Here is a 14298-nt window from a genome sequence, read left to right as displayed (position 1 = left end):
TATTACCTGTTAGGATTGCTCCTTCCAATAGCCGGTAGTAGAGTTCAAGTCCTCTTCCTCTCTTAAGAGATGATTTGCATATTTAATACCCCAGAGGAGTATTGTACGGCCTATAAGCCTCATTACCCTGACATGTCAGGCATGTCACTCTCCATAAGGAGAAATGTAGCCCTTAGACCCCAGTCAGAGGCCTTTCATATAGCCAAACAAGATCTCATGCTTTGCACTGAGGAGGGGCAACACCCTGAAATATGTGTCTGCCAATTGAGACTCTGATTTGACTTTTATCCTAAGTCATGTGACAAGGCTCGATAAAGGGTCGATATTGACTTTTAGGATTGCTACTTCCAATAGGTGGCACTAGAGTTGCTGTCCTCTTCCTCTCTGAAGTGACAATTTGCATACTCAGTTTGCTGACATATTGTATATTATGATTTACTAATACATCTGTAGAAATACAAAACTGATCTATATTATGTAGAAATGCAGTTCATTTATTATCACAAGGAAGCACAAAGATGCAAAGCAGCGTTCTATTACAGTCTATCATAAGCATGCACATCCCTCCCAGCGAGTTAAGAATCCTACTGAACACAGCTTTCAGCACCTGAACACAGCGTGTGAGTCCGCCTGCTGCCAGGTCACCCTGCTTGTAAGAGTGAGTATCTATAACATCAGCACGTACACTTGAATTTACACCTGAGGTCCTGGAGATCATCCTATATTACCAATTGTACACACGGATCTACACCTGAGGTCCTGGAGATCTGAAGATCATCCTATATTACCAAGGTGACACCCAGCTAAAGAGCATGAAACCTGACACATTGGGCGACATGTAAGAATTCTGCTTTGTTTAGGATTAGAATACTCACTCTTTGTCTGGGTGCCGTGTTCTGTAACATGTCTGATATATTGTACACATATAGAGTGCAGTACATAGGTTCATATTCCGGTTTGAGGCCTAGAAATTATATATTGGAAGTTACATTTTTTCTATATGTTGGAATGTCATGTAGCTCACTGATATACACCTGTATTTGTAAGACAAGTGATCTTTAGAAGTAAGATAAAATTGTGTACAGAGTTTTTTAAAGACTGAACTGACATGTAATGATGTTAAAACAACATATCTACCTTAGGGTATGTGCACACGATGCAGAAATGCCCAGGATTTTTTCCTGAGCATTTCTGCATCTCCCTGGCAGGAAAAAACGCATGCGGATTGTACATGCGGATTGTACATGTGGTTTCCTGCCAGGGACATGCGGAAATGAAGCGGTCTTCACTTTCATTTCCCCATGCGGGTTGACAAGCGCTTTCCAAGCGATTTTAGCATCACTTGGAAAGTGCTTGTCAACTTCACACTATATAAATCCATGCAACCGGCATGGATTTATATAGTGTGTGAATGTCAAAAAATAAAAAATAAATATATACTTTACCCTACGATGGCCCCCGGTGTCCTGCTTCGCTCGGTCCCGGCTACCGGCAGTGAAGACTGAAGGACCTGCCGACGTCAGCGTCACGTGACCCGTCACATGACTCTGACGTCAGCGAAGGTCCTTCTTCATTCAACCGAGAAGTGCCGGGAACCAAGTAGGAGCGCTGCGCCTGCCGTCAGGAGGTGAGTATATATATATTTTTTATTTTATTCTTTTTTTTTTAATGGTACCTGGGTCTGGATGAGAGTCCTCTCATCCACACCCGGGTACCATCCGCACATTAGACCGCATGAAAAGCGCATCAACATATACAGTGATGCGGATTCCATGCGGTCTAATGCAAGTCAATGGCGCCAAAAAAGCAGCGTTTCCGCAAAATTAATTGACATGCTGCGGATTTTTGAGCGCAGTGTTTACGCTGCGGAAAAATCCGCATCATGGGCACAGCACATGCGGATTTCAATTGGGGAACATTGCTGCCCTTCTACCATGCGTTTTTCATGCGTTTCCGCAACTGTAAAAACGCCGCGAAAACGCATTAAAAACGCATCGTGTGAACTCAGCCTTAAGGCTATGTTCACACGTTGCGCTTTTGCTGCATTTTTTTTTTATGCCAATTAAAAGCTGCTTATTACAGTGCCAGCAAAATCTATGAGATTTTAGAAATTCTCATGCTCACGCTTTTTTTTTTGGACTGAATTGGAAAACTGCTGCTTTTTTTTAATCTGCAGCATGTCAATTCCTTCTGCGTTCGTACAGCGTTTTTTCACCATAGAAAGCAATGAGACGTTGCAAAAACGTTGGAAAAAAAGCGCAACCCTGTGTTTTTGCGGCGTTTTTGGTAAATAAAACTATCTTTATTAAATATGTACTATAGACAAATGACACATGTAATATGCACCAAAAAGGCAGCAAAAAAGGAGCAAAAACGCACCAAAACCTGCTTTTTGTGAGCAGCTTCTTTACTGTCAAAGAGCAGGATTTGTCTGCAGAAAAAAACTGCAGCAAAAACGCAACGTGTGAACTTAACCTAAGTGGGTGTTGTAAATGCTGACATGCTATCATGACATGCTTCTGAAGTGCTAACATTTTTCATAATTAGATCAACAAATTTCTGTGTTTGAATTCAATTGCTCAAGTGCAGCTTTGCAATTAAAATAATGTGGCCATATAAGATGATACATGAAAAGAGCTAATGGAGACGACCGCATTATCATTCCGAGTGAGATACGAAAAAACATCGGATCGCACCAGGAACAATGCTATTCTATGTCTGATTTTTCTTTGGACAGAGTCTGTCTGAGGAAAAAATTGCAACATGCACAATAGGCCTCCGATAATCGCACTCGGCCATTTGAGTCTATGGGTCAGAGGAAACTATCAGACTGCACTCGGATAACATCTGAGAGCAGTCCAATTGTCAAGGGCTGGCAGAATGGAGAATTTTTTTTTTTCCGTCTTCTACACATCTGTGAAAATTGGATCCCACTACGATCGCACTCTGATCAGAGTATGATTATGATAATTGAGAGAGAATATACACTTGTGTGACCCTAGCCTAATCCTGAGTGTGATTTCAGCTTCTTCGCATGTAAGATGCATGGTGCGCCTCCATCATGACCAGGAGCAATACTTAAACAAGGGATCAAATTACTAAATCACAAGACATCATTGAAGAGTGCAAGACAGTCTTATAGGTGGCTGGGCATCAATACACTGACTTTTAGGCATTTTTTTTAATGATTCTCATCACTTTATGTGCTTTTGGGAAAAAAATACAAATGTACGCTGCAATGTGTCTATGAGTATTTATGACATAAATGTACACCAGAAGTGTCCTTTTGACATTTGTTTGACAGGATAAGATGTGACTTTTTCACTTGGCAGCCACATCTTGAATGTAGCGGAGGTCCGCATGCTCTACCTGTGCTTTATTTGTTGTCTATGGGACCGTCAGAAATATTAAAGCTGCAAGGAGGTACCACAGAATAAGATTCCTGCCCGCCCTGTTTATTCAGATTTTGATTAGTCTGAGAAAAGGGCATAGTTCAGATTGTCATGATGTCATTTCGGCTTGGCTGTGTGAAGATTTTCTTGGAGTTGGTGGAAAAATGTGGTGGGGGGATTGTGCATCAAGTAGATGGCACCTTTCAATTGTGTTTGGGATTTGGTTATAGCCTGATGGAGTTTTTGTGACTCTTCATGGTGGAGTCCATGGGAGTCATGGTAAAAGGTTTCTAGTGACGGAGGTGCCCTCAAAGCTGGTGGCCGCGGCTGGGGGTAATGCCAGAAGATTTCAAAAATATTTTGGGTAACGTCAGGCCTTTTGGAGCTCCAAGAACCTCCTTCAACCAAAAGTTATCATTATTGTTAAGTTTGTTATAATAAAAATGCAGATTTTTCGAATTTAATCCAACAATTGGGTCTGTCTTTATTCATGAGGGTTAGAAGAAGAGAAGTCGTGATGCAAAGACCTACTCTACAATACTTGAATCAAGAGAGAGGAGGTCGAGCATGTGAAGCGCCCAGGGGATGGGGACGACTCGGCGCCTGGGCCTTGTTGTTGGTTTTGGGGTACGCCGCGGTGGCCGGCTCTTGGGGCAGTACCCTGGGGTCACTCTTAAAAAGCAAGGAATGGGGAAAGTTATATGGGATAGGGAAAGTTTGTGACACCACCCGTGGTGTCTGGTGAGGATCACCAGCGCTGCTACAGTCCTCTGAGGCCGGTGGTCTGGCAGCTTAGTTGGTGCGGCTCCCCACAGGTGGAGCGGGGCCTCAGGGCAGCGTAGGAGAAGGGTTGCAGGACAGAGGGGACCCAGCCGGGTCAGAAGAAGAATAGGCACACACACGACTGTTCACTTCAGTACCTTTACTGGTGGTGTTTCAGGCACGATCCAGGGCACTGTAGGGTGAAGGGTGCATTTCAGGACTCTCCCCAGTGAGCGGGTGTGGGGCCTCCTGTTTCTTGCCTTTTCCTGATAAGTTTGTGACCTGCCTGAAGCTAGGCCTCTTGGTCTCTGTCTTGCACCTGCTGACCTGGTGGTAGGGCCTTCTGTTGGAGATCACACTCCCTGGTCTCTTGGGCCTCAGTGATTCCTGACCCTTGGATAACGGTCAGCTTCTGGTGTTCCTGGGACATGTAGTTCGCCAGGGGTTCCGGTTGTTTCTGCTGGTCCTAGAGATCCTTGCAGACACGGACCCGGTGTCCGGTATATGGTCTTGGGGTGAGCTGGCTAAGCTCCTCTGCCCCCTATGTAGCTCGCTTACTCCACTTGCCTTTAGCCGCTCAGGGCCCTCACTAGGCTTCACACTGGCAGTAGGCCTCGCTACTTTTCACCGCTCTTATGGCGTCGGCACGCCTTGGGCTCACTAACCTGAGTTCCCTGAGTCTGGGCTGGGCTGACAACCTCTCTGGGTGCAGCAGACTGTAGACTTAGACTGTAGATTCCAGACTTAGACTGTAACTGGACTCCTTACAGACTTCAGACTTCAGACCAGACTCCAACTCCAGACTGAACTGCTTAGCTCCACCTTCCCTTTTTATATCTCTATTGGGCTCCCTCTGGTCGTCTGAGGTGGAAGGTGGAGGTGTGTGTGTATGCTATGAGGGCCTCTTGTGGAGGAATCCGTCCATGCACCCCTCTAGGATCTGTGGCACCAATGCACAGCAGGGCACCACACATGCTTACCTCTGATACAATCAGGATGGGGATGCAGATCTCCATTTTTGGGGTTCGGGAGCTCCATTCTTGGAATCATTGGAGGTCCCAAAGGTCAGGCTCAAAGAGATCCTCATGTTTATCTTGTTGTTTTGAGAATAACCCTTTAATTTCATTTATTTATTCAATAATTTTCTATATTCATTATTTAATTAATGGATTATTTTCTTCACTATGGGGATACAGAGTACACATAATCTATGTGTTTCCTATGCAGATCACTAATAACAGTGATTTAATTATAGCAGATCATTGTTACCAGTCATCTGTATGCGCAGACATGCAAAGATGTAGATCACCATTTCTCTGCACTCTAGGCTACGGCACGGGTATATTTTTCACTATAAGTATAGGAAGTAAAAAGGAGTAAATGGCTGATATATTTCACTGTATACATTGGAGGAATACTATGGAAAGTCTTGACAAATACCTCTGATGGAAACATACAATGAAGTGTAAACAGAAACTGGGCCTTTAGGGCATTATTCAGTGTAAGGCCACGTGCACACATTCAGTATTTGACATCAGTATTTGTAAGCCCAAACCAGGAATGGGTGATACATACAGAAGTGGTGACGTGTTTCTACAACCCCTGGCAAAAATTATTGAATCACCGGGCTCGGAGGATGTTCATTCAGTAGTTTAAGGTTGTTGAAAAAAAGCAGATCACAGACATGGCACAAAACTAAAGTCATTTCAAATGGCAACTTTAGGGCTTTAAGAAACACTAAAAGAAATCAAGATTAAAAATGTGGTACTCAGTAATGGTAATTTTTTTCACACCAAAGAGAGGGAAAAAATTATGGAATCACTCAATTCTGAGGAAAAAATTATGGAATAATGAAAAACAAACACACAAAAGAACACTCCAATACATCACTAGTATTTTGTTGCACCACCTCCGGCTTTAATAACAGCTTGCAGTCTCTGAGGCATGGACTTAATGAGTGACAAACAGTACTCTTCATCAATCTGGCTCCAACTTTCTCTGATTGCTGTTGCCAGATCAGCTTTGCAGGTTGGAGCCTTGTCATGGTCCATTTTCTTCAACTTCCACCAAAGATTTTCAATTGGATTGAGATCTGGATTATTTGCAGTCCATGACATTGACCTTATGTGTCTTCTTTCAAGGAATGTTTTCACAGTTTTTGCTCTATGGCAGGATGCAATATCATCTTGAAAAATGATGTCATCATCCCCAAACATCCTTTCAATTGATGGGATAAGAAAACTGTCCAAAATATCAATGTAAACTTGGGCATTTATTGAAGATGTAATGACAGCCATCTCCCCAGTGCCTTTACCTGACATGCAGCCCCATATCATCAATGACTGTGGAAATTTGCATGTTCTCTTCATGCAGTCATCTTTACAAATCTCATTGGAACGGGATCAAACAAAAGTTCCAGCATCATCACCTGTAATATGAATGACTGAACTCACAATTTGATCCACAAACTCTGTATAGCACTAAAGTTCATCAAATGACTACATCAAAGAGATTGACCATGTGCTGTGGAGTCATAAAACCTGTGAGGCGGGAAGGCAATTGTGTGTCCTATGGTGTGGTGCCTTTTGTTCTGTTGATAGAGTAAAGAGAGCACCTACATGGGAGATGAACATCTTGTCTGGCCTCTTGAAAGGTACATAACCCCTGTGGTGTTTGGATTACAAACCATTGTTCTTCAAGTTGACCTCTTATCTCCAACCAAAATGCAGTTGAACCTGTCCTCAGGCCACTTGATACAAAGTCCTTTTGACTGTATGACAGACACCATCTGCAGGAAGTTAAAGACCACTGCAATGGTCCCTGACCCTCTTATCCATTCTGGACCTAAGCGCGCCACCTTCAGGAGAGTGTCAGCATCAGCAGCCATGTGCATGTTTCTGGAGAACTCCAAAGACTGTGACCTGATTGTATGGTACCATTATTTGGAGGTGTTACAGGGATGGGCAATGTATGGGCCATGTCTGACTGTGTAACTGATATAAAGGTAGCACATCAAACTAGTTAGGCATTATTCTTCTTCTTCCCACTTCCCATCTTCTACCACCCTCTCCTTTTACCTTTCCCTTACATTGTTCCCTTGTCCCTTAGTTAAGTTTCCCTTATGTATGTTATTGTAAATATCCTATTTGTAATAAATCCCCTTTGAAAGATCCAGTAGCTCTTGTTAATTAATAGTAACTGGCACCCCAAAACTCAGCAGATTCTACACCTTCTTTTAAGAGTTTGATAATCCTCTCCTTTGTTTCAATTGACATCTCTCGTGTTGGAGCCATGATTCATGTCAGTCCACTTGGTGCAACAGCTCTCCAAGGTGTGATCACTCCTTTTTAGATGCAGACTAATGATCAGATCTAATTTGATGCAGGTGTTAGATTTGGAAAAAAAAATTTACAGGGTGATTCCATAATTTTTTCCTCAGAATTTACTGATTACATATTTTTTTCCCTCTGCTTGGTCTGAAAAAAAATTACCCCTACTGAGTACCACATTTTTAATCTTGATTTCTTTTAGTGTTTCTTAAAGCCCTTAAAGCCCTAAAGTTGTCATTTGAAATGTCTTTAGTTTTGAGCCATGTCTGTGATCGGCTTTTTTTCAACAACATTAAACAACTGAATGAACATCCTCCGAGCCCGGTGATTCCATAATTTTTGCCAGGGGTTGTATTATACTTTTCCACTGACTGTTCTACTCCTTATTTTGCATTAGAAATACTGAGGTAAAAACTTACCAAATACTCAACATGTGCACGTGGCCTTAACAATACACTTTTACCACATGTCATACATTTAAGCCACGTGTACATGTTGCGTATTTGGTGAGTTTCTTACATCAGTATTTGCTGTTCTACCATTTCTTGATGTTTGCATCTGTAAAGGTGAAAATGGCGAATTGACCTCGAGCAATTACCGGAAATCCACAGCCACTAACTCCTTACTGAGGTGGGAGAGTGGACACCCAGGCCTACTGAAAAAAGATATCCCTAAGGGGCAATACCTAAGGATTCGCAGAAACTGTTCTGATATCGGCACATTTAAAGTACAAGCTGATGAGTTACGTGAACGGTTTATCGAGAGGGGGTACCCTCAGAAAATCCTAACTGAGGCCTATAAGAATTCCATCAAAAAAGAACACATGGATCTACTCATTCCCAAGGTCAACAACAAAGAATCAAACCCAACGCGTTTCATTACTACCTACTCCAATGGAGCTAACAGGGTTAGGGAGATCCTTAAGCGCCACTGGCCAGTGTTATTAATGGATGCAGACATCAAGGATACAGTTGGGGCCCTTCCAGAGGTCACCTATCGCAGGGGGACGTCCTTAAAGGATAGATTGGTCCACAGCCATTTTAAAGATAATTTACATCCATCTTGATTAGGCACCCAAGTTAAGGGGTGCTTCAAGTGTGGTCATTGCAGCTCCTGCGAATCGGTGGCACAAGCCAAGGGCTTCAGCAGTAGTGTGACGGGTAAATACTATACCATCCGACAGTTTATCAACTGCCGCACTGCTGGGGTGGTCTATAAGGCCACGTGTGACTGTGGTGTTGAATATGTGGGAAAGACTAGATGTGAGTTCAGGAGGAGGATTAGGGAACACATACGAGACATCATCAATAAAAGGGATACTCCAGTTGCCAATCATGTTAACAATGTTCATAGTGGTAACCCAGACTGCATGCAACCCATGTGCTTCTCCGCACACACAGCTTTTCACTCTCTGTGCACTCCAGACTAACTGCCTAGCTCCACCTTCCCTATTTATATCCCTAACGGGCTCCCTCTGCTGGTCTGAGGTGGAAGGTGGAGATGTGTGAATGTTTATGGGGGCCTCTTGTGGAGGACTCCATTAATGCACCCTTCTAGGATCTGTGGTACCAAGCGCAGCTGGGCGCCACATTTTTGTTTTTTTTCCGCGCCTTTTTGGTCCGGTATGTTGGATGTCTATTTATCATGTCGAGGAACTGACCTCTTCCCTGTGGTTTATGATCATTATGACAGGCCCATGAGGGCGGGCATGATCATTTATATTGGCATTAGTACTGTCTTTTAAGGCGGTTCTTTTAATGCGGTTTATGTTTGGTGCTGGAGCTGTCTCCATGGCGGATTGCTTGGAGGTATAGCTGCCTCTGACCTGAGCGGGTACCATGCGTTCCATGGTGCGCTGCAAGAGCCGGATGTAAGTATGCATCCGGCAGGATGTACGTCACCCAGCTGACACATGACAACCCGGAAGCATGCCGCACGCCGGTGGTCAGCGTGCAGCATCTATAAAAGACACAGAGACAATCTCTTTTCAGCATATGTACCTCTGTGATGAACATTGGGCTATGAATGGGCTATGCACTCCCCTGATGATGAAGGAGAAACGCGTCGGGAGCCCGCCTTTAATATTGGAGCACTGCTAATAATACTGGAAAGCTAAGTAGTGGTTTCTTTCTATTGAGCTATGAGTGTCTCCTATTTTTTCGCAAATCTAGTTATTGTGTGGATGTACAGCAGTTTATGAGAGGTAGCTGTACCCACTGACTCAGATATATTGCTGTGACTATATGACCAGGTAGCCTTCAATGTGCACTGGTTTATTTTTTGGTACAATTAGAGATGGTAGATCTGTATGGTCCGAGTGGTATATGACATTGCCTAACCACTATCCATTATCATAGTCTAATAATTATCTGGTATTATCACGCATTTAGTGCGTCGGTCTATGTGTACTATCTTCTATAATTTGTGGTAGTGTATGTGTCACATGATTTTCACATTCTATGGGTCCTGATGACCATTGGTGAGACATATATTTCCTGGAGGGCCTTATATTGTTAGGGGTTCCACCACATTATACCAATTGGGTTAGTCAGGTCAAGTCTCAATTAGGCTGACCTAACATTTGTGATCATTTCTTTAATCAGTACACTGTGTGTGTCTTTTTTACATGCTTTGTGTCTAGTATTGTCCAGCATCAAGCTGTTTTAATAAGGTTATAATAAAGAGACATTGTTTTATATTTTGCTAATTATATTAATATCTCTATTAATCTAATATTGATGGTCTATCCTAATTCTAAGTCATAAATGTCAAAATCCCAGAGAAACTCTGAAATTGTACATTTTAATTTATATTTTTTTCTGATAAAATTTGAATAAAGATGCATTTACAGTATATCATTGGGTTGCATTCATCTCATCATGCAGGTTGATATTAAGGGGTATTTTTAAGTTTTAAAGTTGATGCCTGTCCATGGGATGGGGGACAACATTCTGATCACTTGAGGTTTGACTGCTTCGGCACCCAATGATCTCAATGCAATGTCGGAGATAGCCAAGTGCTGCACTCGGCTGATTTTCGGCACTTCCATTACAATGAATAAAGTGGCAATTCACATGATCAACCTCCACTGTATTCACACAGGGCTCTGCATAGCTGTGGTTCTAGGGATCTCTTCAGGTCACAACGGTCGGACTCCCAGTGATCGAGAAGTTAACCTCTATCCCACTAATAGGAGATAACATCCAAACTTTACCCCTTTCACTATTGTAGCATATGATGCTGATTATCTGGGTGCAGTTTTGTGATTTCTTCACTCTATATAAGTTTGTTTCATAATAATATTAATAAATTATACTAGTAGTGACTAAAACAAGAACACAGCTTTTATCATTCCAACAGATGGATCTTTTAGTTGAAAGCACGGTCGTCCTACTCATGGTATGTCTCTTTGATGCTAATAATGGCTATCCAAATGGACAAGTTCAGGGGTCATGTTCTACAATGGAACCTAGTCATGGCACCACTGCACAGACCTCTGCTTCCCCTTACCGTCTGAGTGCTTCTAAAAGTATCTATGGTCCTGGGGAACAAATAACAGGTAACCGACAAGTTTTTATTTTTAACTCTTTCTCATTAAGGGTTGTTCAGTGTTCACACTTTTACACTGATTTTTTTTTATTCTTTATTTGCTTCCTAAATGCAACTTTGGTCCACTTTCTACATAGCTTTTATTAAGAAATATGCCACAAAAAAATTGTAAAATTAAACAAAAATACTGTATATAAGAGCTCTGCTTGTGGCTCTGAAATCTCTTGGTTTCCCATAGCCCCAGAGCAGGTTAGAGAGGTGAGGGGAAGGGGACAGTCAGGTTGTTAATAAGCAGCTTTCTCAGGCTGCAGATAGTGGATAAAAGCACATGACAGTTTATGAGCCATAAAAGAGGAAATCACTCCAGGAGAAAAAATGGGGTTATATATGAGAGATGCTGAAGGTAGCAACCTCCAGCAAGTACTGTACGTGAAACTAAGAGCAGGTTGCAAACTGCACATCAGGGATACAGTGTCCATTTTACTACATGATCAGATATCAAAGTCAAACATCAGAATAATGCCAGTTTGAGGCTAAATACCCAGTCTGAGAACTGACTTTGATAAGTGACTTTGACTTGTGGCTTTGATAAGTGACTTTGACTTTGATATGTGACTTTGATAACTGACTTTGATAAGTGATTGACATCTGACTTTGATATGTGACTTTAACATCTGACTTTTACAACTGATAATAATAAAAAAGTCACCGTTCGCTGCTGGGACTTGAACCCAAAACTGTATGTTTAGAAGCCAGTGCACTTACCATGGAGCTATACACTCAGTTGAAGAATGAAGTTTTTCTTGGCTTATGAGATCAACCATAAAAATACTCAGTTTCTAAAAGTCATTGTGATTCTGATTATGATGTTTGAATAAACTCTAATATCAGACTCACATATTAAAGTCACACATCATTTGAATTTGGCTTAGAGGAGGTCTGTGTGAAAGTCCCAGTGAGTTTCAGACAGGTTAGCACTGAAAATCACATAACCCAATAGAATGCCTAGGTTTCTTCAACTGAGTATATTGTTCATTGGTAAGTGCACTGGCTTCTAAATATAGAGTTTTGGGTTGAAGTCTCAGCAGCAAGCAGTGATTTTTTTTATTATCAGTTGTAAAAGTCACATGTCAAAGTTACATATCAAAGTCACATATCTTTGACATGTGACTTTGATAAGTGACTTTGACATGTGACTTTGACATGTGACTTTTACAACTGATAATAATAAAAAAATAGTCACTGTTGGGACTTGAACCCAAAACTCTATACCTAGAAGCCAGAGCACTTACAATTGAGGTATAGACTCAGCTGCAGAAACCTAGGTGTTCTATTTGGTTATGTGATTTTCAATGTAAACCTGTCTGAAATTCATTAGGACTTTCACACAGACCTCCTCCAAGGCAAATTCAAATGATGTGTGACTATGATATGTGAGTCTGATATCTGACTTTCTTCACTTCAAACATCAGAATCAGAATCACAATGACTTTTAGACACCCTGAATATTTTCATGGTTGATCGCATAAGCCAAGAAAAACTGCTTTCATCAACCGAGTATATAGCGCAATGGTAAGTGCAGTGCACTGGCTTCTAAACATAAAGTTTTGGGTTCAAGTCCCAGCAGTGAACAGTGCCTATTATTGTCAGATGACAAAGTCAGTTCTCAGACAGGGTATTTAGCCTCAAACTGGCATTATTCTGATGTTTGACTTTGATATCTGATCATGTTCAAAAATGGACACTGTACGGGGATCTAAGCACTGGAGAGAGTTGTCAAAAATGTACAATTTATTAAAGGGACGTAACTAACCAATTAATATGGGCATACAGGTGATAGAAATGTAAATCTATTCATACTTGTATGCGTCATATTAATAGTTTTGATGTTTTGAAATCTTATATTATGACTTTATGGTAATGATTGCTCCAGCCCCAGGGCCCATAAGGAATGCCCACCTCCTTTCTTTATTATCATAGTACCGCCCTCCCCTGCACGTCACAGTGTCCTGCTGCGGCGCTGGAATCTTGCGCCTGCGCATTGAAATCCCTCCAGGATCCTCCTTCCCTCTCTCCCTCCCACGAGTCTCTGTGACTCACCGGCGCCTACAAAGAAGATCACAGACTAGTGTATTGCGTGATCTTCTGCGCACGCGTGTCACTGCCGGCGCCAACGTGCTTTCAAACTATTAATATGAGGATACAGGTATGAATAGATTTACATTTCTATCACCTGTATGCCCATATTAATAGGTTAGTTATGTCCCAAGGGGTGACAGATTCCCTTTAACTAAATGTAACCATTAGCATAGAGTTTATGTAAAATTAATTTTTTGATATGTCAAAGGTGTAGAGAACCTTCAACTTAGCCCGACACCCTCTTTAGAATGTAGCGTGATTAATGGAGTTTTAATCACCATTCCTAAGGGCACAGTCAGACAGCCGTATAAATCGGAACAAGAATGGAAAGCAGTGCTCGGAGTGGCCGGCAGCTGTCTCAACCAGATTGTTACAGCTGTATAGAAATACAAAAAGCTACATCTGCACTTTTGTTTGTGCTTGAAAAAGGCCGTTTGCTGGCCGAAACCTTGCTTTTATGATTCATTTGGATAAATAAAGAAATAGAATAATTTCTCTGGTGCCTTGGAAATGATTTGTCTCTGCACTCCCCATAGTCCTCCATACAGTATAATGCACCCCATAGTCCTCGATAGAGTATAATGCAGCCCCCATACAGTACACGTAGTATAATGCACTCACCATAGTTCTTGCAGCTCCCGTATAGTACATATAGTACAATGCACAGCACATAGTCCTTGATAGAGTATAATGCAGCCCCCATACAGTACATAAAGTATAATGCACTCTCCATTGTCCTTGATAGAGTATATAGCAGCCCCCATATAGTACATAGAATATAATGCACTTCCTATAGTCCTTGATAGAGTGTAATGCAGCCCATTTAGTATATATAGCATAATGCACAGTCCATAGCCCTTGATAGAGTATAATGCAGCCCCCATAAAGTATAATGCAGCACCCATATAGTACATATGGTATAATGCACAGCCCATAGCCCTTGATAGAGTATAATGCAGCCCCCATAAAGTATAATGCAGCACTCATATAGTACATATGGTATAATGCACAGCCCATAGTCCTTGATAAAGTATAAAAATGCAGCCCCATTATAGTACATATAGTATAATGCACTCCCTATAGTCCTTGATAGAGTAAAATGCAGCCCCCATATAGTACATATAGTA

General features: G+C 41.8%; 1 protein-coding gene across 1 annotated transcript in view; it reads left to right on the top strand.

Moving 5' to 3' along the window:
- Positions 1-505: 505 nt before the first annotated feature.
- The window catches only part of LOC141156380 (putative ferric-chelate reductase 1), a 49800-nt gene continuing 36007 nt past the window's right edge, over positions 506-14298 (top strand). The window contains exons 1-2 of the mRNA XM_073642576.1: positions 506-658; positions 10844-11042. Coding sequence (XP_073498677.1) covers positions 10844-11042 — 199 coding nt within the window. The 5' untranslated portion in view covers positions 506-658. The remainder of the gene's footprint in view (positions 659-10843; positions 11043-14298) is intronic.

The sequence above is a fragment of the Phyllobates terribilis genome, unplaced genomic scaffold (genome assembly GCF_046119375.1).
Source record: "Phyllobates terribilis strain yellow unplaced genomic scaffold, ASM4611937v1 Scaffold_8__6_contigs__length_399053987, whole genome shotgun sequence".
Classification (NCBI taxonomy): domain Eukaryota; kingdom Metazoa; phylum Chordata; class Amphibia; order Anura; family Dendrobatidae; genus Phyllobates; species Phyllobates terribilis.
The sequence above is the reverse complement of the archived record's forward strand: the minus strand, read 5'-3'. Positions and strand labels throughout refer to the sequence as shown.